This window comes from Zasmidium cellare (assembly GCF_010093935.1).
Source record: "Zasmidium cellare ATCC 36951 unplaced genomic scaffold M409scaffold_22, whole genome shotgun sequence".
NCBI lineage: Eukaryota > Fungi > Ascomycota > Dothideomycetes > Mycosphaerellales > Mycosphaerellaceae > Zasmidium > Zasmidium cellare.
This window is the reverse complement of record NW_022986966.1, coordinates 247,679-275,257: the sequence shown is the minus strand read 5'-3', so window position 1 is coordinate 275,257 and position 27,579 is coordinate 247,679. Positions and strand designations below refer to the sequence as shown.

Here is a 27,579-nt window from a genome sequence, read left to right as displayed (position 1 = left end):
GAAAGATCGTATATTTTTGAGAATGCATGGAGCTTCTCGCCATGAGCGCTTCCATTTCTTCATCCATCGATTTTATTACTACGTCCGCTGTCTTACGCCACTTTTCTCTTAGCTCCCCAGGGCCAAGAGTGGAATCTAACCCTTTGCAACATGGTCTTGAAGCATTCCTCCACGGTTAGGTGTGGGTGCTGTCTAGCCGGCCCAAACAAGAGCATGATGATGCATCTCACCGACTCCAACACCGTGCGCTCTGGCACAAACCCCACCGCACTCGGTTCCAACATCACCCTTCCAAGTCCAGCCCTTCAAGCGCAGTTCACTCGCATAATACCTCGCACAACGAACTCCCCCGCAAACGCGGTCATCGGCCAGATTGTACAGCTCGGAAGAACACCCCTTTCGCGAGATCACAGCCGGCGAAGACAGCGTCGTGCAGATCCCAATAGATCCCAGCGCTTTCTGGTGTGCTTCGCTGAGATTTCTGAGCCAGTGCACGATGACAAGCTCGCAGTTGATGCCGAAGCGCCTGTTGACGATGGTGATGTTGAATGTGTTTTCGGAGTAGAAGACGGATAGGACTTCGTGGCGAATTTGGCGGCAGACGAGTGAGAGGGGTGGTTGCTTCAGGTCTGGTGAGAGGCGGTACCGACTTCCCCGTTCGATCACTTCGATGGTGGTGTCCTGGACGACGAGCAGCTGGTAGATTTGGTTGCGGATTTCTGCTGGAAGACGAAGCAGGCGTGATGCTGCGTTGTGGATCGATCTTTGTCGATGCTTCATCTTTCGCTTCCTCTCACGTTCGATGCGAAGGAGGTCGGAGTCGCTGACGATGCGGTCGACTGCGTGCGCGCCATAGTGGGTGAAGGCCGCTCGGAGCATGTGTCCGAAATGGTCGTTCATGTTGGCGGTGGTGTGTTGGATGAGGTTGTGATTTGCGTCGCGCCTTCTGCGACTAGAAGTCGCGAGATAAGGTTGTGCGCTAGTGTTAACTTCCAGCGCGCCGGGCATGTGACGCCGAGCTTGATGTTCATGGCTGTTCTCAGGCTTCTGCATCCACTGTCGACGTCAAACACCGCCTGACTGACACTACACCCACCGCATCACATCGCTACAGTATGGTGATTTCTGCGAATGGTGAAGGTCAGCCTTCGGCCGACAACAGCGTAAGTGCGAAACTGCCCTTTGACGTTGCCCATGGTGCTAACGAGCAAACGCAGAACGTCCGACCATCTCCAGCCCACACAGACAACGCATACAACACAGACAACAAGAACCTACCCCTCTTCCGCCTCCCAGCCGAGCTCCGCATCCGCATCTACCGCATGATCGTCGTCAAACCGAACCCCATCCACCTCACGGACCTCATATGCGTCGGCCACACGGACGAACGCCACAAGCTCGCCCAAGAAGCGAAGCAACCACCCCTCGCCCACGTCTGCAGCCAGCTATACCACGAAGTCTCGCACACCTTCTACGCGGACAACGTCTTCAAGTTCAGCTCCATCAGATCCGCCGGCTATGCCGTCCGGCTTCGAAGTGAGCAGGCTGAGCGGATGGTGACCACGTGGCTGGCGACCCTGAGCGAGGCGAACCAGAATGCCCTTGGAAGCGTGAGGGTCTGTGTGGATCTTTGCTGGACACCTGAGGGGAGGGATCGGAAGAAGGCCGGGTTGTACAAGTGCGTGGATGAGCTTCAGGTCACCAGATACAGATACAGCCGGGCGCCGCGGAGTGAGTGGAGGGATAGCCATGCGGAGTTGACGGGCTGGTATTGGGAGTATAATGTGGTTCCTAAGAAGGGATGTGGCCGAAATTTGGGGACGAAGGACGACCAGTTCCATGTTCGGCATCATTTGCTCGTGAAGAAGAGCTGAGAGCTCATCACGTCAGAAGAATGATGCTGTCGTTCCGACTTCGTTGAGAATGGCAGGAGATTGGCTAGCCCACATTGGATACGGGATGGTTTTGTTGGTAGGGATTTTGTTCGGATAAGTTCTGCTCGGAAAGGTCTCGCTCGAAGACGTGCTTCACAATAAACAGGAAGCCGCATTCGCCGCTCGTTTCATCATCTCATTCATCACTCGTTTCAGTTTTAAAAATGCCATCATCATCCCTCAACCTTGACTTCACTGCCCTCATCACCCTTCTTCTTCTCCGCCACAGGCTCCCCAAATCCCTCAGGCACACCCTTCGCCGCCCTCCCAGTAGCACCATAATGCGGTCCAACCCACGCCCCCAGGATAGCACTCCACTGACACCCTCCCATCAGCAACCGCTGCACCATCTTGAACGTCTGCAAATCGTGGTAAGGCAGTCCAGTCTTCGGATCCCTAAACTTAGCAGGCCAGCACGTCAACGCGCATTTTGCTTTCGTGGGCGCGACAGGCATCGAGAGATCATTCGCACGCTTGCGCATCTTCGTGGTGAGATATCGTGTCTCTTCGGGCGTGAAAGACGGATACGAAGATGGTAGAAGAGTCGAAGCGAGAGGTGAAGGGTCGGTCAAGGAATCTTTCGAGGCTTTCGAAGCGCCGCGCTTGGAAGTCGTGGTGTTCTCAAGGTTCTCGAACTGCTCGAGCATGATGAGTGAGCGCTGGGCTTGTTCTTTGATTAGAGGCGGTGCTGGTGCTGGTTCTGGTTGGGGTGCAGGTGCTGTCGGCTGCTGTAGGGTGAATTCTTGGTAACCAGGCGGCCAGGCGTGACATATCGGGGTTTGTGACGAGGGTGGATTTGTGCCGGAAAGAGGTGCCGCCGCAGGTTGAGGAGCAAGCGGTGGAGGGTTGGGCGCGGCGTTGATGGCGGGAGCGCTTGGGGTGTAGGGGTTCGCCATGTACCCGGTGGGATTTGATGAAGCCTGCACAGCGTTGTTTGTCTGAGAAGCGTACTCCTGGATTCCAGCTAGCCAGCCCACTTCCATTTGATTCTGTGGCGGCTGTGGAGGTTGAGCAGGAACAGGAGCTGAGGCTTGAGCAGGAGCGCCAACTTCATTCGAAGGCGTCTCGTAGGCCACAGTCGCTGGCAATGAAGGATGAGAGACTGCTATACTCTGCCCCTGCTTTTCGTTCCCTGAATCAGCCATCGAGACGTCTCCTTGATCATCCTTCTTCTCTTCAGGTTTGGGCTCGTCTTTGATCTCGTCCACATTCTGGCTGCCATGCATCCTCTTGATTTTGATCTTCTCGCCCTCCCACATCACGCTGCCACTCCAATATCTCATGACAGGCCCATCAATGCCTCTCCTTCTCTTCGCTGCCAACTGCTCTTCTCGTATCCTCTGCCTCTCCGCCTCTTCTCTCTCCCATCGCCCAAACTCTCGTGCAGTCTCTTTCTCGATCCTGACTGCCTTCGCTAGCCTCTCTTCCTGAGTCAAATCCGCCCGCTTGTTTGCCGTTGTCCTCTCATTGTGCCTCGCCATGATCTTCTTCTGCTTCTCCGATCTTATCAAAGACTCCTTCAGATTCTCATGTATGCTCTCTCTGTTCGCGATAGCTGAAGCACGAGACGACTGGCGTATAGGCGCATCCGCCGCAGTGGGTAACCAGTTCGAACGTTCGCTCTTCTTCTTAGGCCTTTCTGCCGCACCATCCTCTGCCTTCGAATCATCTGCCAACTTGACCTTCTTCTTTTTCTGCCACGCCGGTAACCGCATCTTGACTTCCTCCATCTTCCTCTTCTTCCTCGCCTCTGCGCGCTCCGCTTTCTTCAACTCTTTCTCGCCCTCTAAATCCTCCTTCTCGCCTTCCTTGGGTGGTCCTGCATCATCCTCATCGCTCGAAGATGACATGGCATCGTCATCATCCTTATCTGAGCCTTGATAGTCTCCCTGGTCTTCCTCATCCTCGGCGAGCAGCTCTTTCTGCAGTTCCTCATCGTCAAGATTCTGCCGTAATGTAGCGTACAAGTTCCCCGCAGTCGCACGCTTTGCTCGGGTCGCAATGAGTCCAGTGGTGCTGAGATCTTCGCTTCCAGAGCCAGACATGGAGTCATCGTCGTCGGACATCTTTTCGGCGGTGTTGGCGCACCCTGGCGTATGCAGTTGTAGGTGGAAGAGGGAGACGTGAGGTCGCGAAGCGAGAATTGCCGAAGTGTCTCCGGGCTCAAGCTTCTTCCCAAAGAACCACCTCTTCCAACGGTACAGCAAAACTATCTATTTGAGTCAAGCAACCAACTTAGTTCAGGGCGAACCCGACTATCTGGATCGAAAGCGGACTGGAGCAAGATATTGGTACACCAGTGGGTGTTTCCCGCCGCCAGCGTGGTATAAATGCAAAATACGACTAATTATCCAACGGATAAGCCTACTACCTACTTCCACCAGGCTTTGTGTGGACCGCCCTGGATAAGCTCGATCCAGGGCAATGGGCTGGGTCACGTACACAGGCCTCCACGGAGGTACTAAGCATGAATATACGCCACGGGCATGCGTTTCTTGCCAGCAGCCTCGCTCGAGCAGCGAATACCAAAGACAGGCTACCTTCTTAGTACAATGAGAGTCAACTGAAGACTTCACACAGACTCTAGGACACCCTGCCCAAAGCCCTGGCTACATATCTCGAGTATCAATCCACAAGGATCCTGCAGGTACGCAATGCAAAGGCTTTTCGTGCCATACACCACAGGATCCGCCAAAGCCTTCGCGCCAGCCTGCACCAATCTCTTGCTGAGGCCTATGGGATCGGCATCCGTCAATGCGAAATGAAAACAACCAGTCTGAGTCCAGAGTTGAGGTCCGAATGGCAGTGTCGTATCGTGCTTGGGATCAACGAATTCGAAGAGCTCTATGCCGATTCCATTGCCCGAGACGAGAAACGAGACATAGGCTTCGTTTAAAGGCTCGGGATATACTGGTACGGAAGTTAGTTCGCTTGCTTCCACCACGTTGATACGTCTCGCATGCCGGTATCATACCCTGGAACAGATGGATGTCTTCGTGGCGAGTATTTTGGGGGTCTCGCTTGAAATGGACTTTCGATTTCAAGATCCGGAAGCCCAGATTCTCAGAGTACCATTTTGTTGCCATCTCCAGGTCTGCAACAGAGACTCCCACATGATCGAGACTGATGTTGGCCTGCACGCGAGGCGTTTGCTCGAGATGTGAGCCCACCATGTCTTCACCGTGCCCAACTCACCGATCCCAGGACTGGAGTAAGCATAGTACTTCTTCTCTTCGTTACCCAGAAGGAATCGGAACAAAGTGCTAGCGTGCTCGGGCAAAGAGCTAGAGAAAGCAGCTGGTGGAAAGCGGAAGAGGTCTATTGGAGCTACAAGCAGGCTGAACGGGAAGCGGAAACCCGACGTCGATGAGGTCGTAGAATTGTTTCGTCACCTATTCAAGAAGCTGAACACACGGCCAGTGAAGCGATGGGAACTCGTTAACCTCAATATCACACATGGCGATCGCAGCGACAAAGACTGTAGCCTTCAACAAGGGCGCATCCGTTCAGGATACGGCCTTGGCCAAACACGATCTTTCTCAAACGGAATGGCGAAAGGCATGGGGTATCGACAAGAATGCTCAGATCCGACTCGTTCGGCTCGCTTTTATGCAGTATCAGCATCCTGACCTCGAGGTGGTCAAAAGGTTCATGCTGGGTGCGTATATATTATATCGAAGGCCGCGAACTGAGATCAAATGGCTCATGTGTTCACTAGACTTTGGAATGACGCCTGTGAAGACTACAGAGCAGGATGTCTGGTTCAGGGGGTATGGTAGCGATGCGTATGTGTACCATGCACGTAAAGGCTCCAAGGCTTTCCTTGGAGGAGCTTTCGTGGCGGAGACCTTCCAGGACCTGGAAAGGTACGCCATGATCAAGGACGACACCCCATGTCGTAAAGCTGATGGAGGTCCAGAGCAATGGCAATTCCAGGCACGAAAGTGCTTACGAACGGAATCGAAAAGATGGATCATGCACCTGGTGGAGGCAGTATTGTGACCAGCACCGACCCCGAGGGATTTCCTCTCAGTCTAGTATATGGAGAGGATCAGAGGGAGCCGGACGAGATGCCTCCCGAAATTCTCATGAATGACGAAGTGCGCAAACCTCGTCAACGCAAGTTTCAGCGGTTCACTGCAGGACCAGCCACGGTATTCAGACTTGGCCACTACGGACTGGTCGTGTCCGATTTCGAACGACAATCCCGATTCTACGCCTCAAACTTCAACCTCGTACCAAGTACCCTGCTTCACGTCGATATACCAGCGACCGAAGGAGAACCACAGCGAATGTATGTGGCAATGTTCTCCCATATCGATCGTGGGACTGAGCTCGTCGACCATCACTCCTTCTTTCTCGCCCAAGCCGCTCCAGGAGGCGAGACGCATGTCCATCACAGCAGCTTCGAGATCCACGATCTTGACAGTCAAATGATGGGTCACGACTGGCTCAAGAAGCAGGGCTACCGGTTGGTTTGGGGGATTGGTCGTCACATCGCCGGCAGCCAGATCTTCGATTACTGGCGAGACCCTAACGACTTCATGGTGGAGCATTATATTGATGGGGATATTGTGAATGAAGATACCCCTGTGTCTAGGGATCTAGCATCCTCTGCTCAGGATGCTGCTTGGGGTCCTGAGGTCCCCGACGACTTCACAAGGTAGATTTGTAATCTACATGTGGCATCGTGTCCTTGCAGGGCGTGTATCCTCGGTGTTCTGCTCAAAGTAGAACTTCTATTCCCATTACTCCTAAATCGTCTAACCAGCTTGAAGTGCAATTAGTAGCGCTGTATCCTACGAGAGGGCCCAGGAAGACGGCAGTTCGATACGTTCCATTTTGAGCGGACCGAGGAGGGTACACATTCCAGACGATGCATCTGTTGGCTCAGCCTTGCCCCAATCCTGCTCCTGCCGCTGCTTCCGCCTTCAAACATCCGCTCCGCTCTCCGCCTTCCGCTTTCCGCACCTACCTTTTGATGGAACGAACGTTCCGCTTGAATTTAGTTCTACAGACACGCAATGCCATCAACCTCAATGTCCCCATCGCCAATGCCCATCCGCCGCCTGCCACGAACACGCATCCGACAGGCGTGCCAGGCATGCCGCAGACGGCGGCGGAAATGTGACGGCTTGTGGCCCTGCCGTCTCTGCAAAGCCCATGGCTACACTTGTGTCTTCGAACCCCGCGGGTCGGCGGACAAGGCGAAGGTGACTGGTCCTCCGTCAGCTGTTGTGGTGAGCGACGACCATCCGCCTCCTCATGCGTCGGACCAGTCCCCCGAGGACGTCGAGGCGGGTGACGCAGAAGTCTCCGCTCGTTTCAGCAGCAGAAGCATTGCAGAACTTCCGCAGAGCCAAGTCCATGGTCAGCCGGGATCGTCGAAAGAGCAGAAGCCTCCAGTCATTGATCTCGTCAAGGGCAGATACTGCGATGCCAGCGGTAGTTGCGTCTTCCCGCTGTTCGTTAGCCAATCCATCCAGTCTCGAGTGGCTCTCCGGCCTCACGCATATGGGTGGAATATCAACACACGACTGGAACCATCGCCGCCGTCTGTGTCGTCGATTCGGCGCTTTCTGGCCTATCAGGAAGTCGCTCTCTACAGCCAGTGCTTCTTTGAAGCCGTGGGTCGGAGTTATTGTTTTGTCGACGCGGGCTCTTTCCACCAACGGACTCTCCAATACTGGACAGATGACTCTGCCATCAGTCACGGTCTGGAAGCCATGATTTGCGGTGTCCTGATACTGGGATCTCTGTTCTCTGCGACAGGCATAATGGCCGAGTCACAACTAGTGGAGCATGCCAAACTCATCCTGGACAACTCTATATCATGTGCACTGGGTCGACTCACGTTGGACTTGGCTTGTGCCTGGGTTTTGAGGACGTTATATCTGCGTCTCACTACTCGGCCCAGCCTGGCCTGGTTTGCATCCTGCACTTCAGTGCACGTTGCGGAGTCTTTGGGCCTGCATGCTGACCTTGACAAGTTCCACGGGCGACCTGCATCTATTGAGGACTCTGAAATCCGAAAGACTAGACGCAATATCTTGAATTGCGCTGTGTTCTTGAACACACTCATCTCTGCCGAATATGGTCGATCTAGACTTACTCTGGAGCTCTGGCCCTCATCGATAGATAATGAGGACAATTCTGTTCTTGTCACTCTTGCACAAGTCCTCCGGAATCCGTCAGATGACGACGAAGATGTGGTAGCAACCCTTGGATCACTCGCGGATCTCACCTCAGAAGTACCACATTTGGCTCTTCTGATTGCCGATGTTGCTCTCTTCCTGTATCGCAAGCGAATTCACCAGAACAATGGACAATTAAGCTCATCGGGATACAAGGCTTTACTGTCAATATTGGATGGTGGCATCGGACGGGCTAGAGAAAGTGCGGCCTCTCAACTCCCATGGTGGAACGTACTTTCAACACCCTTCCAGACTCTACTTGTGCTGATCCACGTCAACACTACTGAAAGCCTAGCACTTGTCCGCAAAGCCATGGAGGCGCTCGAGATGGTGAATACCGCGTTTACCTCATCCTCACTGGTCCGCGAGGCGCTTGTAGTAGCACAATTGATAGTGGGCACCCTACGCGAGAGGAAGCTACAGCAAGTCGACCTGCTTCCGTCCTTTGATGCTTCTGGAGATCCAGTAACGGGAGCTTGCAATGGATCTTCAGGCATCGATCTCAACATATCGCAACTCCTGAGCCCAACTGATTGGCCGAGCATCGATTGGCTTCAAGATCTTGATCTTTCCTCACGGCAAGGCCCTACATGATGCACTTGCATACATCCCCTGAGCGCCTTTGTCCGGGAGACATCATCCCACCGTACTCTCGCCCGACCAAGCCAAGCAATAGCATTGAGCTCTTAAAGCCACTGCTTTGTGCCGAAATGACTGACGAACATGCCACCATGCGTCTCGACCGTAGCATCCCTATGACCTTCAACTGCATCGCTACACTCTGGCTCGGCGTCATTTCAACCATATCCGGTGCAAAACTCCTGAACTGGTCTGCTATGAGCGCTCATCCCTTGACTTTCTCAGGGGTGGAGTTCTCCTCGGAAGTGTCGACGAAGCCCGGACTAATGACCAGGAACAAGATTCCCTCCTGCTTCCCGAGCGCAGCGTGGAACTTGGCAACGAGGGCGTTCGTTGCCGCTTTGGAGATGCCGTACGGTCCAGCAACTGCAATCCCTGCCTCCCTGATCATATCAAGATCTGCAACACCGGTTGAGATCGTGATCACATTCTTGACATTGCCTTTCCGAAGTAGCGGCAAAAATGCACGAATTGTATGAGCCACCCCTACGACGTTGACGTGAGAGGAGTGCATCAAGTCTTCTTGCAGCTCCTCGTCTGAACCGTCCAGCAGCGTCTTGGCTCGAGTCTTGTCGCTGACATATGCGGCGTTGTTGATGAGGACATCTAGACTACCATGTGTGATGCTGGCAACTTCTTTCATCGCCAACGAGAGTCCTCGAACGCTGGTGATGTCACCTTCAACGAGGTGGACATTCTCAACTGCATCGCTCTTAAGCTTCTGTGTGCCAGCGTCTTTGTTTCGGACCATACCGATCACGGTGTTGTTGGGGTCGGCGGCGAGTTGTTTTAGGAAGGCATAGCCTAGACCGCGTCCTGCGCCCGTGATCAAGTATGATGGCATCTCAGGGGTGTCTCTCGGCTTTGATGATAAGACTAGATCATTAAGTCTGGATGATGGACCATGGAAGGCTGCTTTATAGCAGAAGGAAGGCGTAACATTGAGACACGGAAAGACTCGTTTCTGCGCGGATCCCAGGGGATACTGGCGGAGCGGAAAGCGGTAAGTCCTCTGTTTCTGTTATCCGCCTTGCAGATGCTTTCAAGCGTTCGTTCTTTGGGACTGACACTGTGTCAGGAAGCCTTGAGAGACGCAACTCCTATTCGTTCTATCAAAATCTATAGCTATCTGCCTAGGCGGACACCCGGAACCACAGAACCTCCCTGCAAAGACGGTCCATCGCCCCCAGCTTCGCCAAACACCGCGCTCGAACGCCTTGCATCTAGTGCGCCTTCCAGTTCCAGCAGCTTGTACAGCCACCTTACCAGCCTTCTATTTCCGTCGCCTGAATCTTCCAATCTTCAAAGATCTTGAACAAAGTCAGGGCAGCCTGATCTCCAATTTCCAGTCCGTCGTCCGACTCCCTCTCTGGTGCCAGGGGAGAGAATTCAAATCTTCCTACCAACCCGGCAATGAGACAACGCATCTGCGCTCGCGCGAACTGTTCGCCAATGCATCGTCTGGGTCCGGCACCGAACGTCAAGAAAGAAAGCACGTTGTCGCAAACACCTTGCTCTCTGTTCTCGTCCAGCCACCTGTCTGGGTTGAATGTACGTGCATCCGGTCCCCAATGATTTGGATCTCTCCCCAGTGCCCAGGGCGAGAAGACCACTTTAGCGCCGACCGGGATGACAGTGTCGAGAATTCGAGCTGGAGATACGCACTCCCGCCACAAGATCGTGTTGATGGAGTGGAATCGAAGAACCTCTTTGATAACAGCATCAAGATACTTCGTCCCTGCGAAGTCGGCCTCCTGGAGATCTAAATGTCCATTGATCGAGCGAGGGGACGGGAGCTGTTGTCGGATCTCCTCACGTAGACGGGTTTGCATCTCTGGATGGCGTGAGAGCAGATGAATTGCCCAGGAGACGCTTCCAGAAACCGTTTCCGTCCCAGCTGCAAGCATGTGAACTGTTTGGACTACCAAGTCCGAGTGAGAGAAATGTCCCGATTTCATCGCAACACCCAGCATGTCAATGCTGTTGGTATCCTGGGACTGTTCATGCTCTTGAACGATTGTCTCCGCCGTTTTCACCACGAGTGCGACGCCTCTGCGAATCGTCTTAATTGCGCGCAGAGGCAGCTGTAGAGCGAGCTTTGGCCCAATGATAGCGGCTTGGTGAAGCGTCCCCTGACCACGCTTAGTCGTCTTGAGAATCTGAATGTAAGTTCGACCGAACTTGGCTGAGGGGTCTTGGACAGCGTTAAAGTCTTTGGAGAAACCCCAGCGGCCGATAATGTCGATGCTCGCGGCAGAGAGTGGTTTCAATAGACCGATGCCTTCCTTGGATCCAGTCTTGTCGCTCGTGTCAGCGTGCTGTGCCTGGGTTTGCATCGTCACGGCGTTCACGAGGTCGAATGCGGTCTCCCACATGATCGGATACGCTCGGCGAATGTGATCTGCATGGAACGCTGGTTGAAAGGCCTTTCGTGCCGCCTTATGGATCGTTCCTTCTTGGAGCAGGAGTCCCTCCGCCGCGACATTGCCCGCCAGAAGCCGCTGCAGCTCTGGCTTCACGAATTGGTAAGCTCCTGAGACGAGGAGGTCTTTGACGGCTTCTGGACTCGCGGCGAAGATTCGCTCTTGGTTCCACAGGCCGTAGTATCGAATCAGGCCTTTATGTGGGAGTTCGTCCAGCCATTGCTCGAGTTCGCGGACTGTTGGCTCGTGCAAGAGTCTGAAGAGGAAGAAGCCTTGGTTCGGACGAGGAATGTGGCTGAGATTGTTCTGTCGAGGCTTCACAACCAAAAGGTAGAAGAGTCGGGAGATGATGAAGAAAAATGCGAGGAACAGTTCTGTGGAGACGACGTGATCAAAGTGAAGGCTCGAGAGCATCTTTGGCGGTGGTTCTTGGTGTTGCTCGTATCGGTTTCTGTGCTTGTTGGGGACGATGTTGCTTGGAATCTGCGAGCTGCGGCACGGCTGCCGACCACATTTTATATGCTATGGCGTTGTTGTGAATCTTGCATCGCCTTTGCCGTGACTATGTGCACGATACACTCAATCGCAGTATCCTATTCTTGTTCCGGACAGCGCGCGATGGCACGGTGTTGAAACACATGTTGGTTGGATCTGTTACGTTGTTTCCAAGCCTCGCCGTCCTTGCGCAAGGCCAAACGGTCCGACTACCGTACGCTCGGTGTCTGCGGGCACGGTGCCAAGTACATCGTCCCATGCAGATACTCTCCCAGACAGTTCGACCGGCGAGTGGTCGAGAGGCTATTTTGGGGCCCTGACGATCGCACGAGCGATAGCAACCCATGGAAGAGGGGTATCACCGAGACGAAGGCACGAACGTGAGCGCCCTCCGTTGAGACGATCGAACTTTGCATCAACAGCGAATTCCCCGATCTGAAGTCAAGCGACGTCGCAGCAACATTCAATGAGATTGGAGGAGGAGCTGACTTCCAGCAATGTGTCTGCGATGCCAACAGTCAATATTCAGTTGTACCAGGTCATGCCACGCATCGATTACATCTCTCGTTCTTTCGGTATCAAAGTGTGACGACACGATTATCCCCCCTCGTCGAATACAGAGATACCGGCAGAAAGTTTAAGGGTCAATCGCGGCAAGTATACATTTCCATACTTAACAATGACAAGGCTGCCCTGCATGGCCAGGCTCTAAATGCCGAAAGGCCTCCCGACAGCGGCCATGTGCCGACCCCTCAAACCTGCTTACCAGGACCATTATTCCGATTGGTGAAGTCGAGAGTAAAAGACGAACTTCTGGCTCAAGCTCTAGCCAAGAATACTGGGTTCATCCTTCCAATGCATTGAGGCACAGGGCTTAGCGCAACTTCACCTTCCAGGATCTTGATACTCTTCAATTTTGGAAGTATGCGGCAGGACACTGGCGATCTCCAAGCCATGATCAAGATGCATGGTCGTGTGGCGAACACTATTCTGTTTGCTAAATCTGGAAACAGGCTGTGAGGATGAACAAAAAGATCGATATAAAGCTGCCACAGCAGAACATCGGCTTCTCCGGCGACACAGCTGCACAACCACACGATCATGACGGACACAGCGAAGCATTCTGAGTTCATTGACTCCTCCACCTCCATCTCCACCATCGTCGACTGGGATGACGAAAATGACCCCGGCCGACCAAAGAATTGGTCCACAGTTCGCAGGTGGGCAATCGTGGTCACTACGACTTTGATCACTTTCGTTGTATCCTTCAGCAGCAGTGTGTTCTCTGCTACACTTGCTGAAGTTGCGGACGAGTTCGATGTCTCGAAGAACGTTGTCGTGCTGGGCATCACTCTGTTCGTGCTTGGCTTTGCCTTTGGACCTCTACTGTAAGTTTTTCTCACCAAGATCATCCCGCACGTACTGATAAGATCACAGATGGGGGCCAGCCTCCGAACTGCACGGTCGAACAACTCCGCTTTGGCTCGGCTACACCGCCTTTCTGATCTTCCAACTTCCTCTCGCAATCAGCTCTGAGATCCGAGTCATTCTCACTTCCAGATTTCTGGCAGGGCTGTTCGGCTCTGCGCCGCTTGCCATCGTTGCTGGCATGTACGTCGACTTCCTCAACCCCATGGAGCGAGGCATCTCCAACAGCGCATTCAGTGTTGGTGTCTTTTGCGGCCCTGTCACGGCTCCCATTCTGGGCAACATCATCACCGAGCATTTGGGCTGGCGATGGACGGGATGGATCACACTTTTTGTTGGTCTAGTCCTTGGGATTGTCTGCTTCGTCTGCACGCCTGAGACGGCCGACTCAATCCTCCTCCAGCGGAAAGCACAATCGCTGCGATTGGAGACTGGCAATTGGGCGCTGCATGCACGATGCGAAGAGCAGCCGGCTCGTATGCGAACATTTGTCGAGAAGTATTTGACCAAGCCGGTCAAGATGCTGGTCCTTGAGCCTGTAGTGAGTGGATTTTGATCGAAGCGATGGGACACACATTGACGAGTCGACAGCTCCTGATTTTCACCATCTACATGTCCCTCGTGTATGGTATTCTTTACCTGACGTTTACAATGTACCCCTATTCATTCCACACCATCCGCAAAATGTCATCGATCGAGGCAAGTTTGCCGTTCCTGTTTCTCCTCGCTGGCATCGTTCTGGCGTGTCTCTTCCTTGGACTGTACAGCGTCTACTATATCGGAAGACTCCAAAGAGCGGGCAAGACACTCACACCCGAGCACCGGCTGCCACCAGTGATATTAGGGTCATTGCTATTACCCGCTGGTAAGTTCAGCCAACTTCTCCCTTCATGAATGTCAACTGACAAAATATCAGGTTTGTTCTGGTTTGCATGGACTTCCCAAACACAAATATCTTGGACCTTACAAGCCACTTCAGGAATATTTACCGGCTGTGGTATAATTTTGGTCTTTATGACCTCCATCTTGTTCCTCGTCGAGGTCTACCTCTATCACGCCAACAGCGCTCTTGCCATGAACACCTTCGTGCGGAGCATCGTCGCAGCGTCATTTCCAGTCTTCTCCCGGCAAATGTTCTCCACTTTGGCGATCAAGTGGACAGGAACCATGCTGGCATGTATCTGTGTTGCATTGACTCCGTTTCCGGTGGTCATGATGGTTTATGGTTCTCACATCAGGGGCTGGTCGAAGTTTGCACGATAGAATTCGATAGATTCCGATTATGTGGGAATACGATGAACAATCGATTCGATGTGTACGCCTCACAAAGTCCAATTCGTCACAGAGAACTCTATCTCAGAACTGATCAAGGTACTGCAATGATCACGAGCGCTCCGTGTCAGGGATAATCCAGGCCCACCAATTTCCGCCTCTATCCTTGGGTGCAGTATTTGCGTTGTCCGCAAACGGAAGGTAAGTGTACACGGCTGTCTGTCTTCTCCAGTGCTTCAGACATATAAAAATGTGTGACACGAGCACAAATGAGTGACTTTTGTCGGAGTGCATGCTTTCATCAGCAACCCCCCCTCAACATGGACAACAAGATCAGCTTACGAGAGTTGCGAAGAGCGATACCTCATCACTGTTTCAGGCCGTCGAACATTTGCTCGCTGAAATATGTTTTCTGCGACCTAATTTTGGCCATCTCACTCGGCTGGTTGGCATCGACACTCATCCCTCACCAACCAACCTTTCCCCTGAGATGCATCTCATGGATGCTCTATGGCTACTTGCAAGGCCTAATACTCACGGGCATATGGATCCTCGCGCACGAGTGCGGCCACGAAGCCCTCTTCTCAAGCAAAATCGCAAATCACATCGTTGGATTCGTCCTTCACAGCGCTCTCCTGGTGCCTTACTTCTCGTGGCGATACACGCATGCTCGTCATCATCGATACACGAATCATTTGGGGAAAGATACAGCCTTTGTTCCACGCCAAGAGGATGAGACACCTCGTTGGCTAGGCATGATCCGTCGATTTGGCGTCATCGAGGACACTCCATTCTATGCAATCTGCAGCCTTGTGCTCCACCAGGTCCTGGGTTTGCCGGCTTATTTATTGTTCTATTCGAGCGGAGCTCAAGACGGTCCTCCGAATGAGTCTTGGTCGTTCTCTCGTTGGAGCCATTTCGACCCCCTGAGTGACTTGTTCACCGAGTCAGAACAGCCATACGTTTTACTGTCAACGATTGGTGTTGGCGCATCGATCTCCATCCTTATCACACTCGCGCAGGCCGTTGGAGTAACCAATGCCTTTTTGCTTTATGGCATCCCGTATCTATGGGTCAACAACTGGCTTGTCGCTCTTACATACCTTCACCACAACGATCCCAAGATTCCGCATTTCGAACAGTCAACGTGGACTTTTCTGGATGGTGCGCTATCCACCGTCGATCGACCCTTTGGATTTGTTGGTCGTTATCTATTCCATGGCATCGTCGACTACCGTGTCGTACACCATCTGTTTCCGTGGGTTCGACTTGGGCTTCCCGAGATATGACAACACTGATGCTCTGCAGACGGATATCTTTCTATCACGCGGAAGAGGCGACGAAAGCGATCGTACCATTGCTAGGCGAAGCATATCACAAGGATGAGACTCCATTCTGGCTGGCCTTGTGGCGGACATTTCGCTCCTGCCGCTCAGTTGAAGCAGATGGAGCTCAGCCCGGCGTACTTCGATGGAAGGCTGTACCGATGACAGAGCAACAGTCCAAGGAGAAATCGACATAGGTCTTGGCATAGACGAGCTTTTGTGTGTAGAGCGCATGCATTGGCCGGAACGAGTAATTCACATCCCAGCCAGGGCTCGTTCGCTTTCGGCCCCAGGGTTGTTCCTTCTTTTTTGAGCTTGAAGATGGCTGAGGGGAAAGTGGAGCTCGCTCTTGCTTTCCTTCCTTTCATGTGTCGTGTCAAGTCTTCATGCAATTGGTTTGAACACCGTCACCAACATCTTTTGCTCTTGATTTTCAAGTACTGATTGGCACCGTCAACCTCATATACGAGAGACAAAGTGCTGGATTTTGCGGCCATATCAATTTCGACACCCTAGCAATCGAAGACATACACCAAGTGAACTCACCTTTTTCAGCGTCTCATCTACATTATCATCAATATGGGACCTCGTACTCTGGCGGATCTGACAAGGAAAGATCTGTTTCAGCAGCAAGGCTTCATCAACGATGAGTGGGTCGATGCCACCGACGGCAAAAAGTTCGATGTTGTCAACCCAGGCACATTGGAGAAGATTGCACAGTTGCCAGAGATGGGGGCCTCTGAAGTCGAGAAAGCTGCTGCGGCCGCCGAGACAGCTTTCGAATTATACCGCAAGACCAGTGCTCGTCAAAGAGCTCGATGGCTCCGCAAATGGAATGATCTAGTGCTTGAGCATACTGAAGACCTTGCACTGATCATGACGCTCGAGAATGGAAAGCCTCTAGGCGAGTCAAGAGGCGAGGTCGTGTACGGCGCCAGTTTTCTTGAATGGTTCTCGGGCGAGGCAGAGCGTACACATGGCGAGCTCGTTCCAACTGCCAACCTCAACCAGCGGATCATAACCATGAAGCAACCACTGGGAGTGGCGGCTTGTCTAACACCATGGAACTTTCCAGTTGCAATGATCACGAGGAAAGCTGGCGCTGCTTTGGCAGCTGGTTGTACGACAGTCTGGAAACCAGCCGGAGAGACACCATTGAGCGCTTTAGCACTCGCTGTGCTGGCCAAGGAAGCTGGGTTTCCAAAAGGCTCGATCAACGTGGTGCTTACGCTGGACAAGGTCTCCGAAGTGGGCGAGGCACTCTGCAAATCGGAGAAGATCCAGAAGCTGAGTTTCACAGGCTCGACTCGTGTTGGCAAGATTCTGGCATCTCTTTGTGGCCAGTATGGACTGAAGAAGCTTTCCTTGGAGCTTGGCGGTAACAGCCCCTTTGTTGTTTTTGACGATGCCAAGATTGAGACAGCCGTTGAAGCTTGCATCATGGCCAAGTTCCGAAATTCTGGACAGACGTGCGTGACTGCAAATCGCATCTTTGTGCAGGATGGCATCTACGACCGCTTTTCGCAAGCACTGGCTGAGAGGATCAAGACTCTGAAAGTCGGGCTAGGGACTGACGATGGGGTGTTCATCGGACCCATGACTCACGAGCGAGCGGTTGAAAAGGCACTTGCTCATATTGAGGATGCAAAGAAGCATGGAGCATCTGTGGTAATGGGAGGCTCATCGTTCCAGCCTGATGATCATAAAGGGTACTTTTTGCAGCCGACAATCCTGACGAACATGTCATCCGAGGCTTTGATCACGCGGGAGGAAGTGTTCGCCCCTGTAGTTGCCTTGTATCGCTTCAAGACCGAGGATGAAGGCGTGAGGCTGGCGAACGATACCAAGGTCGGACTCGGCAGCTTCATCATGACTGAGAATATGCCACGCATGTGGCGCGTGGCAGAGAACATCCAAGCAGGGATGGTTGCAGTGAATATTGGCCTGCTTTCGGCCGCTGAAAATCCGTTTGGAGGTGAGTATTCCCGTGATTCTTCGTCGATCTGGGCTAATGTCTGTTGTTCTAGGCGTCAAAGAGAGTGGGTATGGTCGAGAAGGCGGCCGGCAAGGTATCGAGGAGTATTTGACGGTCAAGAGTATCTTCCTGAACGTTGCGAATTAGGATGATGTCCATACGGTTTGACCCTCAATAGCCAGACTCGTCGGACAGCATGGGGCCAGATTAAATTTGTCTTCGTGTGTAATTTTCGGCATACATGGACATTCGTGTTTGTTCATCTCTGGCAACAGTTCAATACAAAACTCGTTCCAGAGCATGAATTCTAGGTCATAGTCATGCCTCAGATGTTGTTGAAGGTCAAATGCTGTCAGGAGAAAACCCGTCGGATTTTGACCGAAGTGCATGGGCCACCCAGTGCCGGCTATACCAGCCTCCCTTATTCCCGCCACCAGGGAAGTCGTTGCCCGTGGGGAATCGTCGTCCGACTTCACAGCAACATACTGATTTGGATGGCGAAAAATCAATGATCAGCTACCTACCAAAACACCATGCGGTCTTTCTCCAGCGGCAAGATCTTTTCTATGCTAACCACGATATAGATTTAATCAGGAGTTCGAGGCCTTGAGCCGAGAAGGTTGTACTGCGAGAATCGCAGTTGTTTGGGCGAGCATATCCTCGCCATCAGCATCGTTGCCATCCACCACACAGCATGATGTTGCAGCCTCGTATACCACGAGCTGTTGGTAATGCCATACGACTATCGACTCGCCGCTACTATGCCTCTGGCTTGGGCCCAAATCAGTCGCCTCCAGCACAAGGACCACTTTCTGGTATCACAGTCGTCTCCCTGGAACAAGCGATTGCAGCTCCTTTCTGCACAAGACAGCTTGCCGACTTGGGCGCTCGGGTGATCAAAGTAGAGCGTCCTGGGGTAGGCGACTTTGCGAGACAATATGACGACAGAGTGAATGGCATGGCCAGTCATTTCATTTGGACGAACCGCTCTAAAGAAAGCCTGGCCCTGGATCTCAAGAAGCCACAAGATCTCGACGTCCTGAAGTCCCTAATTGGACGTGTCGATGTGCTTGTTCAGAATCTGGCACCCGGAGCAACGGGACGAATGGGCATGGCATATGAGGACCTCAAGGACAGGCACCCTGGTCTGATTGTCTGCGACATATCTGGATATGGCCAGGATGGCCCGTACCGGGACAAGAAGGCCTACGATCTTCTAATTCAGAGCGAGGCCGGTATGCTGTCTGTCAATGGTGTGCCGCGGAAGACCGGGCCTGGAAAGGAAGACACTGTCATCGACCCGGCCAAGGTTGGAGTCTCAATTGCAGACATTGCCGCCGGCATGTACTCGTACAGCTCAATACTCGCAGCTTTGATGCAACGGCAGAAGACAGGTCAGGGCTGTAAGATCGACATCAGTATGCTGGAGGCCATGACCGAGTGGATGTCGTTCCCACTTTACTACACCTTCAACGGAGCTCCTGGACCAACGCCAGCTGGATCATCACACGCGTCAATTTATCCCTATGGACCTTTCCAAGCATCAGATGGTGCTGTCATGCTCGGTATACAGAACGAGCGAGAATGGGCCAATTTCTGCAAGACTGTGCTTCAAAACGAGGAGCTAGCTAGTGATCCACGTTTCGAAAGCAACACACTTCGAAGCCAAAATCGCGCACATCTGCAGCAGATAATTGAAGACTCTTTCTCAAAGCGCACAGCCAATGAGGTTGTTGATCTCCTGGAGAAGGCGTCCATCGCTAACGCCAATGTAAACGATATGCATGGCGTCTGGAAGCACCCGCAACTACAAGCTCGAGAGCGGTGGACGGCCGTTGATACGCCCAAGGGGGAAGTACCGGCATTGTTCCCTCCAGGTTTTGAGCCGCTCAGTCGGACAGGCCTGCACGCTAACATGGGCAGAGTGCCAGCCGTTGGAGAGCATAATTCAAAGATCTTGGCTGAGCTTGGACTGTAGCGAGAATGAATGGACATCGCGCTGAGGATAAGGATAAATGTTAGATGGCATGGCGCTTGGGGCCGGAGGCTTGCTTCTCAGGCAAATGATAGCCGAATATCAAAGTATTTCATGTTATTTCCTAATTGAGATTAGCGCTCAGGTCTCGAGTGAATGTTCGTACCGACGGCCAACATGCTTTCGAAGAGTCAAACCATGTGGACACGAACACTTGGGGCTACACACTGACTGTAGGAAGGTGAGACGTCATCACAACTTTGACGACAACGAAAGGTGAGCCCTTTCGACGTGGTCGGGGTCAATCGGACATGCACTTCTCGAAGGATCAATAGACTTCGCCTGCATCGGAGTGGTACCTGCTCACGACGCAACACTAGATTCCAGCCGCAGCATCTTGAATTCATGGATCCGGGCCGAGCACATTCAACATTCTCGACCAATTGTTCGAAAATGCTATGAAGCGATCGTTCTCCTGCTACTATGGACGACCGGGGTGAGCAGAAACTACGCTGGCTGCAACCGAAAACGTACCCCAAACGGGGGCAACATGTCGAGACGAACACCGAAGAGGAGAAACCATCGACTTCAGGCTACCTCGGACACATCTCACAAGATTTCATTCAAGCGATCAATTCGAGACAGTTGTCCAGAGATACTCTGCCTTGGACGTACATGGACCGACGAGTCTTCCGCGCCACTTTCGACCAAGCGGCCCTGACCGAACTCGATCTGGATGGATATCTCGACGCACTGAGACACATCACCTCCACGCATCCGAAGCATCAGGTTCATGTCCAACAACTTATGGTATGCGTGGAGGAAGGCGCACAGCGAGCAGAGGTCTTCTTGACGGTGAAGACGATGGGTTTGCCCGATGATGGGCTGGTAACTGAGGGGATTGGGATTTTGAAATTCTTGAAGTCAGATGAGGAGTGGTGGTGTGTGAGATATAGGGGGATGCGAGGGTCGTTGGGCGCGAATGATGTTGGTGGTTGAGGATGGTGAAAGTTTGGGTCAAGTTGAGAGGTCATGTTGGCTATCTGCTGCTCAGATATGGACTCCGTACAGAGGAAAGTGAGGCAGCTTTGGCCAAGGCTTTGCTGTGATGGATTTCCACCATCACCTACCCTCGCGACTCCTTTCTTTCCCATCATCGATGACAGTGTCCCTTGGGGAGCCTGTACGCTGAGCGACACCGTGTGTTGAGTAGGCCTTGTTCTACTTGGGTAAGTCTCATTAGGCGGAATTCGACTTTATGGACGTAAAGGTCCGTTCGTACGAGCTCTGGATCATGCCTTCGTCGAAATTTTGTACCGCTGCCAGATGCACTGCATTGGACATTCACAAGGCCTATAAGTCTTCACGGAAAGAAAGTCGACAAACAAAATACCTCACACAGTACATCCTCTCACACCACACTTGCAGCAAAAAGGAAGAGCTAAGTTCGCATAGTCACGCGATTCCTCCCAGCCGCAACGCCACCTACGTCTTCACACTTGCATCGTGCGATGCAGGTGGAGCGAATCACCAACGAAGAACTCGCCTCCATATCCCTAGCGGCTTATCAACCCCCGCCAGAGACAGAGCGAGCTTATCAATCTTATCAGATCAAAGCTGTTCCTTCCCGATGCGGTAATTCTGATTGTCACCTGCCTGCCCGTCGCCCTTCCATACCTGCTCGCATGATCAGCCTTTTTTGTCGCAGCTCCGCATGCAGGAAAAATTCCTTTCGTTTCTCCACTATGTCTATTGTTCGAATTATAGGCGCTTGGCCTCGATCGGGAACTGCATGCTTCGCCTTCGTGGGATTGGCGATGCGGTGTCCTGATCTCCAGCCCGGACAGCTGTACTTGAACCTGTCGATGAATATCCTTGTTCACGCGAAAAAATAAGCAGCACAAATGCGGGTGCTGAAGAGAACTTTCAGAGCACTTCATCAAACATTTCTACCACCACGAACTTCCAGCGGCTAAGGCGGCGTCCTGGATGTTTAGTGCCAAAGCCATGGAAGACATTCGACATTAGCTCCAGAAAAGCACACGATCGATCATTCGTCATTTCGTCTACCTTCCTAGCGAGGTGTTTGTCACGAAGAGGCGAGATCCTTCACATTGAAGGGACGGACGGTATAAAAGAGGTCCACCTGATCAGATAAGATCACCCCGCTAGTCAAGATACAACAGCAGACTACCACAGCAACATGAATTTCTTCAGCACCATAGTCGTCACCTTCGTCGGGCTTAGCATGGCATGCCCGGCCCCGATGCCCGAGGCTGAGGTACATATTCCCCACCACGAGGCATTAGCGCCAACAATCTGCTAACTGTTCCTGTGACTGTTCAGACCAAACAGCTTCAAGCTCGCCAATGCTTCTCTCCGTGCCCGCCTGGGACTATCTGTTCAGTTGGGCCCAACCTCATGCCGGAATGCATTGTCAATCCTACTGGATAAAGTGGTAAATTGAGATACCAGAATGATTGTATTGGGGAAGATCATGCTGATGGATAGAACGTAGGTAGCTGCGAGAGCAGTGGAACCTTTTCGAATCAAGCTTAGCTTGGAGCGATGGAAGGCATTGGATGGTAGTCCGAGAGTGATGGAGCGGCTTCGCTGTTCGTAGATCAATTCTTGGGCACCGTATGCCGAATGCGAAACTCGCCGCGCAACAGACGTAGGAAAGGACATGTTTGAAAGAAGGCTTCCACCTCCTTGATCTTATCAGATCGTTCCACTTATGGCAAGCAACAGTATCAAAATCATCCCCTCGAGAAAGTCCACCCCATCCAACGCCGTCATGAACTTGCTCCTTAGTGCCCTCGCTTTCGCCTTCTTCGGCCTGAATGCCCTGGCGAGCCCGGTCCCTGAGGCTGAGGTACGCACCTCCCCGCCTATCATCTCTCCTCACCAATACTAAAAAAATACGTAGACCAAAGAGCTCCAGGCCCGTCAATGTCCCGGTCCCTGTCCAGCAGGAACGTGCTGTTTCCCGGGACCCTTTGGCTACAACCAATGCATGGGCTGTCCGTCCTAGAGATCGGTCCATGGAACTTTCCCGACTCGTATTCAAATTGATTGAGTGTTAATGGAAATGATAGACATGGCGGAGCAGCGCGTGGCAATCCCAGCGGCACAGGCGGCCGAGCCTCCCTTAGCGTCCAGCCCGGCCCAAATACCCAACACTTGTGTTGGATGGTTAGCTCGCGGAATCGGTCTCTTTTGTCTCGCAGATCGCTTTGTTGGCTATGACGAGTACGAGGATCCTTCAGGTAGCAGGGGTACAACAGAGGCCTATAAAAGATGCTTTCTGCCGTCGTGATCTTATCAGATCTTTCGATCATCAATCCTCACAGCCTTGTCTTTCCATTCACTTACACGCACATCACTGCACTCCAAAACCACCTACCATGAAGCTCTTCGGCCTCGTCGCTTTCGCCCTTTTCGGCTTCACGATGGCCAACCCTGTTCCTGAGGCTGAGGTGTGTTCAACATTTATCCATCACCAAATCCTTGGGACGATTTGCTGATCGTTGTCGTGATCTAGGCCAAGGAACTGCACGCCCGTCAATGTCCGGGTCCTTGCCCCGTTGGAACTTGCTGCATTCCAGGTCCAAATGGTTTCAACCAGTGCATGGGCTGTGGTGCTTAGATCGAGGCCTATGACCTTGACAATAAGGGTAGGTGTCTGGAGTGTGCAGTCTGTTACCTGCATGACGAGAGACAAATGCTGATAGGAAACAGGCTTGAGAGAATGGTGGAGCGGGACGTCTTTTTCTCGGACTTCAAAGTCAGATGTCAGGCTTGGAACGTATCAGACGTCGAGTCTATTGATTGAAGAATGATAACGAACTCATCCGACAAAGATTTCAGCTGCGTCTCTCGTTGCGGACCAGCCTCTTGACATCAGCATCAACATCGACAACCCACCGCCTCGCTCCCATCCAATCCCTTCCACTCACTCCTTAAACTTGCCCACGATACACTGCTTCACAAGCTCCTGATCCGTCCACGCACTCCCACTCAACGTCGGCGTCTCACTCAACTCATAACTGACATTAAACTTCCCCGCCGCCCAACCCACCCACCCAAGAAAGACATCACTATAACTATTCATCGTATCAAACTGCTCACACAACATCGTCAAACAAGAAGCATCACTCGCCCCACCGCCCGTCTCCGTCAAAATCGCCTTCCGGCCCTCCGTCCGCAACCAATCGCCCAGCTTCTCGAACGCGTCGACGTTGTTCGTCGTGCAGGTCGTGTGCGTCCCGCTGCCGTCCGAGTCGAGGTACGTGTGCACGTCGAAGATGAGGTTGTGGGTGGTGCCGTCGACGTTTTTGATCTTGGAGAGGGCCGCACCGGAGCCGTTGTCGATGAAGGCCGAGACGTGCGTCCAGTCATTGCCTGGGAGGAGGATGGCGTGGGTGGGGTGGTAGGCGCCGGCTTTGCGGATGGCGGTTACGGCGGCTTGGACGGTGGTGGCCCAGGTTGTTATGTCGACGTCGTGCTGGTGATGCGTTAGGGGGTTTGTGTCGTGGGCAGGTGGTACTTACGGGTTCGTTCATGACGCCGAAGGCAACCTTTGGGTTATTCTTATACTTGCTCGCGATCTGAGACCACAACGAAGCAAACTGAGTATCCGTCGGACCTCCCTGTCCCACAATATTGCCATTCCAGCGAGCATAGTTGTGCAAATCGATGATACACATCGTCGCGGTGGTATTCAAACACCCCTGAACAAGCTTGTCGTACGTAGCAAAATTCGTCGAGTCCAAGGTGCCTCCAAGGTTTCCGTTGAGCAGGTACTGCCAGCTGACCGGCAGACGGAAGACGTTCAGGCCGTCGTCGTTGGTGAAGTGCTGCATCTGAGCAATTCCATCGGAGCCGGGGTCGACGGCGCTGGACACGGTGCAGCCTCCAGAGGTATCCGTGCCGAAGTCGAGGCCGGCGATGTTGATGCCTGCGTATTGAACTTTGGCGACGGCAGAACTAGCTGCTGCGGCCAAAGTAAAGAATGAGGTCTTCATGATGAAAGTAAGGGAGCGTGAAAAGAGTGGCACGCTCACGAAAGGAGTAGGAAACGAATGAAGTTCTTGACAAGCAAGAAGAAGGAAGGCTTGGGTAGCCAAGAGAGAAAGGCCACGAGGTGAAGCTTATACTCACCTGCCGGTGTTGCAGACTCGTGTAGCGGAGAGGCTTGACAAATCGATCCGAGATGGTGTGTTATGTGAAGCACTTTGGCGTTTAGTCCAGTGGCCGCTGGTGCGAGATAGATTGCTTTGAGGACGCTTGTGTTCGGTAAGCACTGTATCGAGCCTTGTATGCCGAGTGAGTGTTTTTGGAGTACGTTACTCCTTTGTCAGAAGACATCCAGCATGCACTCCATATGCCCGTCTTACCAAAGCACTCGGATGGCTCGTCGTTAGACATTCGAAATCACCGGCATGCGATCGAGGAAAGACGAGATCTCCGCGTTGAGTACACTGTCGTCAAAAGTGCTTTAAGTGCTTCCAATCCTCCGGAGAAATTTCTTGCTTCCATATGCAAAGCAATCAAAACGTCGTGCGCCTTTGACGTTTCACCTGAGGCCACTAAACCGGTACGCGAGCGCCATGATGTTGAGACCCCTGCGTCGATCATACACAGTGATCTAGACCATCGCCGTGAGCACGAGACGCCATAAGGCTGGTGACAAGACTCGTGAAGTCTTGTAAGAACAAAGATGTTGTGAAGATTTGTCGATGAACAATGCTTTTAGATTCCACACACTCACGGAGGAGGATTCAAATCCAAGCCATCAACCGTCAAATGAAACGCATCATTCCGCGAATAACTCCCCGCCACATCCAGATCCAACCGTCCTCTCTCGCAGTCCTCAAAATCACACTCCTGGATCAACAGCCCACCATCTTCGACCTCCCACAGCGGGCCCGCGAGTGCCTGGCCCATGGGACCGCAGATGCAAGAGCCGCCGCGACAGACGAATTCCTCGCCGTCCTGTGAGGTACCATTGATGCTGGAGGTGGTTGGTGCGGTGGCCTTGGTGGAGACGGTAGACTCGGAGGAGTCAGGCAGGACGAGCTCGTGTTCTTTGACGGTATACGTCGACCTTCTCCTGCCATGCCCCGCCGAGAAAGGCCCATTCGCCAGCGCAGTCTCAGGCTGCGAGTCCTGCAACCCCGTAATCCAACCGGGTAAATTCTTCTTCCTCACGCAAGAAATGGCACTCAGAACAAAACACCTCCCTTCCGCTCCCACGGTCCTCATCAACGGATGCCACGTATCCCTCGCGTCCGCCGTCGGGGCGAGCCAGAGGTTGACATTCTGGCTGTAAAGTGAATAGCGAAGTAACGGCATCATGTTTTCCCAGCAGATCGCGCTCGCCATGGTGAGTTTGACGCCTCGAATCGTCGTCGTGACGGCCTTGAGCGTGCTCGGCGAGCCCTGTCCCCAGACCAACCTCTCGCTGCCCGTGGGCATGACCTTCCTCCTCTTGCCCAAGACGCCCAGCTTCGGACAGACGTACACAACAGCACAGTATAACGTCCCGCCGCTCTTCTCCACCAACCCCGTCACAACAAACACCCCCGTCTCCCTCGCGACTCTCTCCAAAAACTCCCTCGTGCCATCCCCTCTATACTCCGCCCCCTTCGCAACAGGCAGTCTCCTCTCAACCCAGTCCTCTCCAGCTCCCAAAGGTGTGTCGCCAAGATCCACCGCCGACTGGAAATACTGCCGGAACTGCTCTCGTCCCTCATCAGAGCGTCCTCCCACCGCTGCCCCAAAAGCACATGTTCGCGGGTACCCGCCGAGGAACGCTTCGGGGAAGAGGATGAGGTCAACGTGCTTGGAGGCCGCGAGACGTGTGGTTTGTTCGAGGGAGTGGAGGGTTTCTTTGAGGGTGGGGAGGGTGCGGGACTGCGAGGCGGCGAGGAGGAGGGTTTGTGGCATTGTGAGAAGTCTGTTTGGTTTGTTAATGGTTATGTTGGGGAGGAAGACATGAGCTGAGTGGTTTTATAGGTAGTGAGATGGGAGGAATGGGGTGAGGTGGTATTGTCTTGTAACAAGCTCCACCACACCTCCGCCTTCGAACCCCACTTTTTCACCTCACGCCCTTTGTAGCATTGTTTTTTTTAGTCGAGGCGAACGAACCGACCTAACCGACCTCATGCTGGGAACGGACGACGCTGAACGCAGGTTGATGTTAAAGACACGGAAGTTGAAGGTGGTAGGAGATCCTAATTGGACCCTCGTCGCCGTTCCCTAAAAAGGCAGTGCAAGCGAACGCATATCACGGCTTCACCTTCATGTGCAGCTAACGAGAGCGTTGTACAAAAAACTGCGTTTGCCGTCATAAGAGGTGGTAGCTATAAGCTTACATAGCAGAGACAAGAAAGGAGTCCCACCTCCGTCCTCCGAGCGAACAACTCCTTCTTTCCTTCCCTCCCTCTTAACAAGTCTCCTCCTCCTGCTCGCACAATCAAACAATCTCAAGGTCGTGAAGCTGGCTTGGAAGTCGAAACAAAAAGCGTTCGCCCTCCTTCAAAAAGCATGTCCAAGAAGCATAAAAAAGTATGCATCCATGGCTGCGTGTAATCACCGTGCGCCGGAAGAGAAATTCCCTTTCGCCGTTCATTCTTTGCGCCTTGCTTTGCCCTTTCACACGCCATTTGAGGCGAATCCTTTTTCACACACTCCATAGCTCCGAGCCGGGTACAATTGAACAACTCCGTTTTCGATGCGCTGGCGGACAATGCGCGCCTGTGTTTGTGACAAGATGATAGGAACGTAGATGAGATCCTTTGAGTGGATGGCCGCGAGCTGCGTGCCGTGCGTCGGTCGTTACTGTAGATCTAGTTTATTTTCGAGTCCTCTTTAGACGACGATGGATCAACGCTAAGTATGTTTGTCAGCCGAAA

At 52.9% G+C, this 27,579-nt stretch overlaps 15 protein-coding genes across 15 annotated transcripts; 8 read left to right on the top strand and 7 right to left on the bottom strand.

The window, feature by feature from the left end:
- Positions 1-192: 192 nt before the first annotated feature.
- M409DRAFT_24249 (uncharacterized protein) lies at positions 193-900 on the bottom strand (the record flags this gene model as incomplete). The annotated part of the gene is made up of 1 exon (XM_033807151.1): positions 193-900. One exon carries the CDS (start codon positions 898-900, stop codon positions 193-195), a length of 708 nt encoding a protein of 235 aa, XP_033666288.1.
- Positions 901-1,115: 215 nt separating this feature from the next.
- Positions 1,116-1,874, top strand: M409DRAFT_55801 (uncharacterized protein; the record flags this gene model as incomplete). Its single annotated transcript, XM_033813099.1, has 2 exons — positions 1,116-1,163; positions 1,218-1,874. 2 exons carry the CDS (start codon positions 1,116-1,118, stop codon positions 1,872-1,874), a joined length of 705 nt encoding a protein of 234 aa, XP_033666287.1.
- A 233-nt stretch (positions 1,875-2,107) lies between these two features.
- Positions 2,108-4,000, bottom strand: M409DRAFT_55800 (uncharacterized protein; the record flags this gene model as incomplete). Its single annotated transcript, XM_033813098.1, has 1 exon — positions 2,108-4,000. The coding sequence occupies one exon, from the start codon at positions 3,998-4,000 to the stop codon at positions 2,108-2,110; it is 1,893 nt and encodes a 630-aa protein (XP_033666286.1).
- Positions 4,001-4,506: 506 nt separating this feature from the next.
- M409DRAFT_24246 (uncharacterized protein) lies at positions 4,507-5,107 on the bottom strand (the record flags this gene model as incomplete). Its single annotated transcript, XM_033807150.1, has 2 exons — positions 4,507-4,844; positions 4,909-5,107. The coding sequence occupies 2 exons, from the start codon at positions 5,105-5,107 to the stop codon at positions 4,507-4,509; spliced, it is 537 nt and encodes a 178-aa protein (XP_033666285.1).
- Positions 5,108-5,390: 283 nt separating this feature from the next.
- On the top strand, positions 5,391-6,601 carry M409DRAFT_36898 (uncharacterized protein; the record flags this gene model as incomplete). Its single annotated transcript, XM_033810632.1, has 3 exons — positions 5,391-5,592; positions 5,653-5,829; positions 5,880-6,601. The coding sequence occupies 3 exons, from the start codon at positions 5,391-5,393 to the stop codon at positions 6,599-6,601; spliced, it is 1,101 nt and encodes a 366-aa protein (XP_033666284.1).
- Positions 6,602-6,973: 372 nt separating this feature from the next.
- On the top strand, positions 6,974-8,722 carry M409DRAFT_24244 (uncharacterized protein; the record flags this gene model as incomplete). Its single annotated transcript, XM_033807149.1, has 1 exon — positions 6,974-8,722. The coding sequence occupies one exon, from the start codon at positions 6,974-6,976 to the stop codon at positions 8,720-8,722; it is 1,749 nt and encodes a 582-aa protein (XP_033666283.1).
- Positions 8,723-8,972: 250 nt separating this feature from the next.
- On the bottom strand, positions 8,973-9,611 carry M409DRAFT_24243 (uncharacterized protein; the record flags this gene model as incomplete). Its single annotated transcript, XM_033807148.1, has 1 exon — positions 8,973-9,611. The coding sequence occupies one exon, from the start codon at positions 9,609-9,611 to the stop codon at positions 8,973-8,975; it is 639 nt and encodes a 212-aa protein (XP_033666282.1).
- Positions 9,612-10,029: 418 nt separating this feature from the next.
- Positions 10,030-11,604, bottom strand: M409DRAFT_36899 (uncharacterized protein; the record flags this gene model as incomplete). Its single annotated transcript, XM_033810633.1, has 1 exon — positions 10,030-11,604. One exon carries the CDS (start codon positions 11,602-11,604, stop codon positions 10,030-10,032), a length of 1,575 nt encoding a protein of 524 aa, XP_033666281.1.
- Positions 11,605-12,786: 1,182 nt separating this feature from the next.
- M409DRAFT_55797 (uncharacterized protein) lies at positions 12,787-14,376 on the top strand (the record flags this gene model as incomplete). The annotated part of the gene is made up of 4 exons (XM_033813097.1): positions 12,787-13,073; positions 13,123-13,654; positions 13,705-13,978; positions 14,030-14,376. 4 exons carry the CDS (start codon positions 12,787-12,789, stop codon positions 14,374-14,376), a joined length of 1,440 nt encoding a protein of 479 aa, XP_033666280.1.
- A 329-nt stretch (positions 14,377-14,705) lies between these two features.
- On the top strand, positions 14,706-15,907 carry M409DRAFT_67238 (uncharacterized protein; the record flags this gene model as incomplete). The annotated part of the gene is made up of 2 exons (XM_033817320.1): positions 14,706-15,643; positions 15,694-15,907. The coding sequence occupies 2 exons, from the start codon at positions 14,706-14,708 to the stop codon at positions 15,905-15,907; spliced, it is 1,152 nt and encodes a 383-aa protein (XP_033666279.1).
- Positions 15,908-16,289: 382 nt separating this feature from the next.
- On the top strand, positions 16,290-17,832 carry M409DRAFT_24239 (uncharacterized protein; the record flags this gene model as incomplete). The annotated part of the gene is made up of 2 exons (XM_033807147.1): positions 16,290-17,685; positions 17,738-17,832. 2 exons carry the CDS (start codon positions 16,290-16,292, stop codon positions 17,830-17,832), a joined length of 1,491 nt encoding a protein of 496 aa, XP_033666278.1.
- A 547-nt stretch (positions 17,833-18,379) lies between these two features.
- On the top strand, positions 18,380-19,663 carry M409DRAFT_24238 (uncharacterized protein; the record flags this gene model as incomplete). Its single annotated transcript, XM_033807146.1, has 1 exon — positions 18,380-19,663. The coding sequence occupies one exon, from the start codon at positions 18,380-18,382 to the stop codon at positions 19,661-19,663; it is 1,284 nt and encodes a 427-aa protein (XP_033666277.1).
- A 480-nt stretch (positions 19,664-20,143) lies between these two features.
- On the top strand, positions 20,144-20,659 carry M409DRAFT_24237 (uncharacterized protein; the record flags this gene model as incomplete). The annotated part of the gene is made up of 1 exon (XM_033807145.1): positions 20,144-20,659. One exon carries the CDS (start codon positions 20,144-20,146, stop codon positions 20,657-20,659), a length of 516 nt encoding a protein of 171 aa, XP_033666276.1.
- Positions 20,660-23,615: 2,956 nt separating this feature from the next.
- M409DRAFT_67235 (glycoside hydrolase family 5 protein) lies at positions 23,616-24,687 on the bottom strand (the record flags this gene model as incomplete). The annotated part of the gene is made up of 2 exons (XM_033817319.1): positions 23,616-24,167; positions 24,214-24,687. The coding sequence occupies 2 exons, from the start codon at positions 24,685-24,687 to the stop codon at positions 23,616-23,618; spliced, it is 1,026 nt and encodes a 341-aa protein (XP_033666275.1).
- A 742-nt stretch (positions 24,688-25,429) lies between these two features.
- M409DRAFT_67234 (uncharacterized protein) lies at positions 25,430-26,611 on the bottom strand (the record flags this gene model as incomplete). The annotated part of the gene is made up of 1 exon (XM_033817318.1): positions 25,430-26,611. The coding sequence occupies one exon, from the start codon at positions 26,609-26,611 to the stop codon at positions 25,430-25,432; it is 1,182 nt and encodes a 393-aa protein (XP_033666274.1).
- Positions 26,612-27,579: the final 968 nt, after the last annotated feature.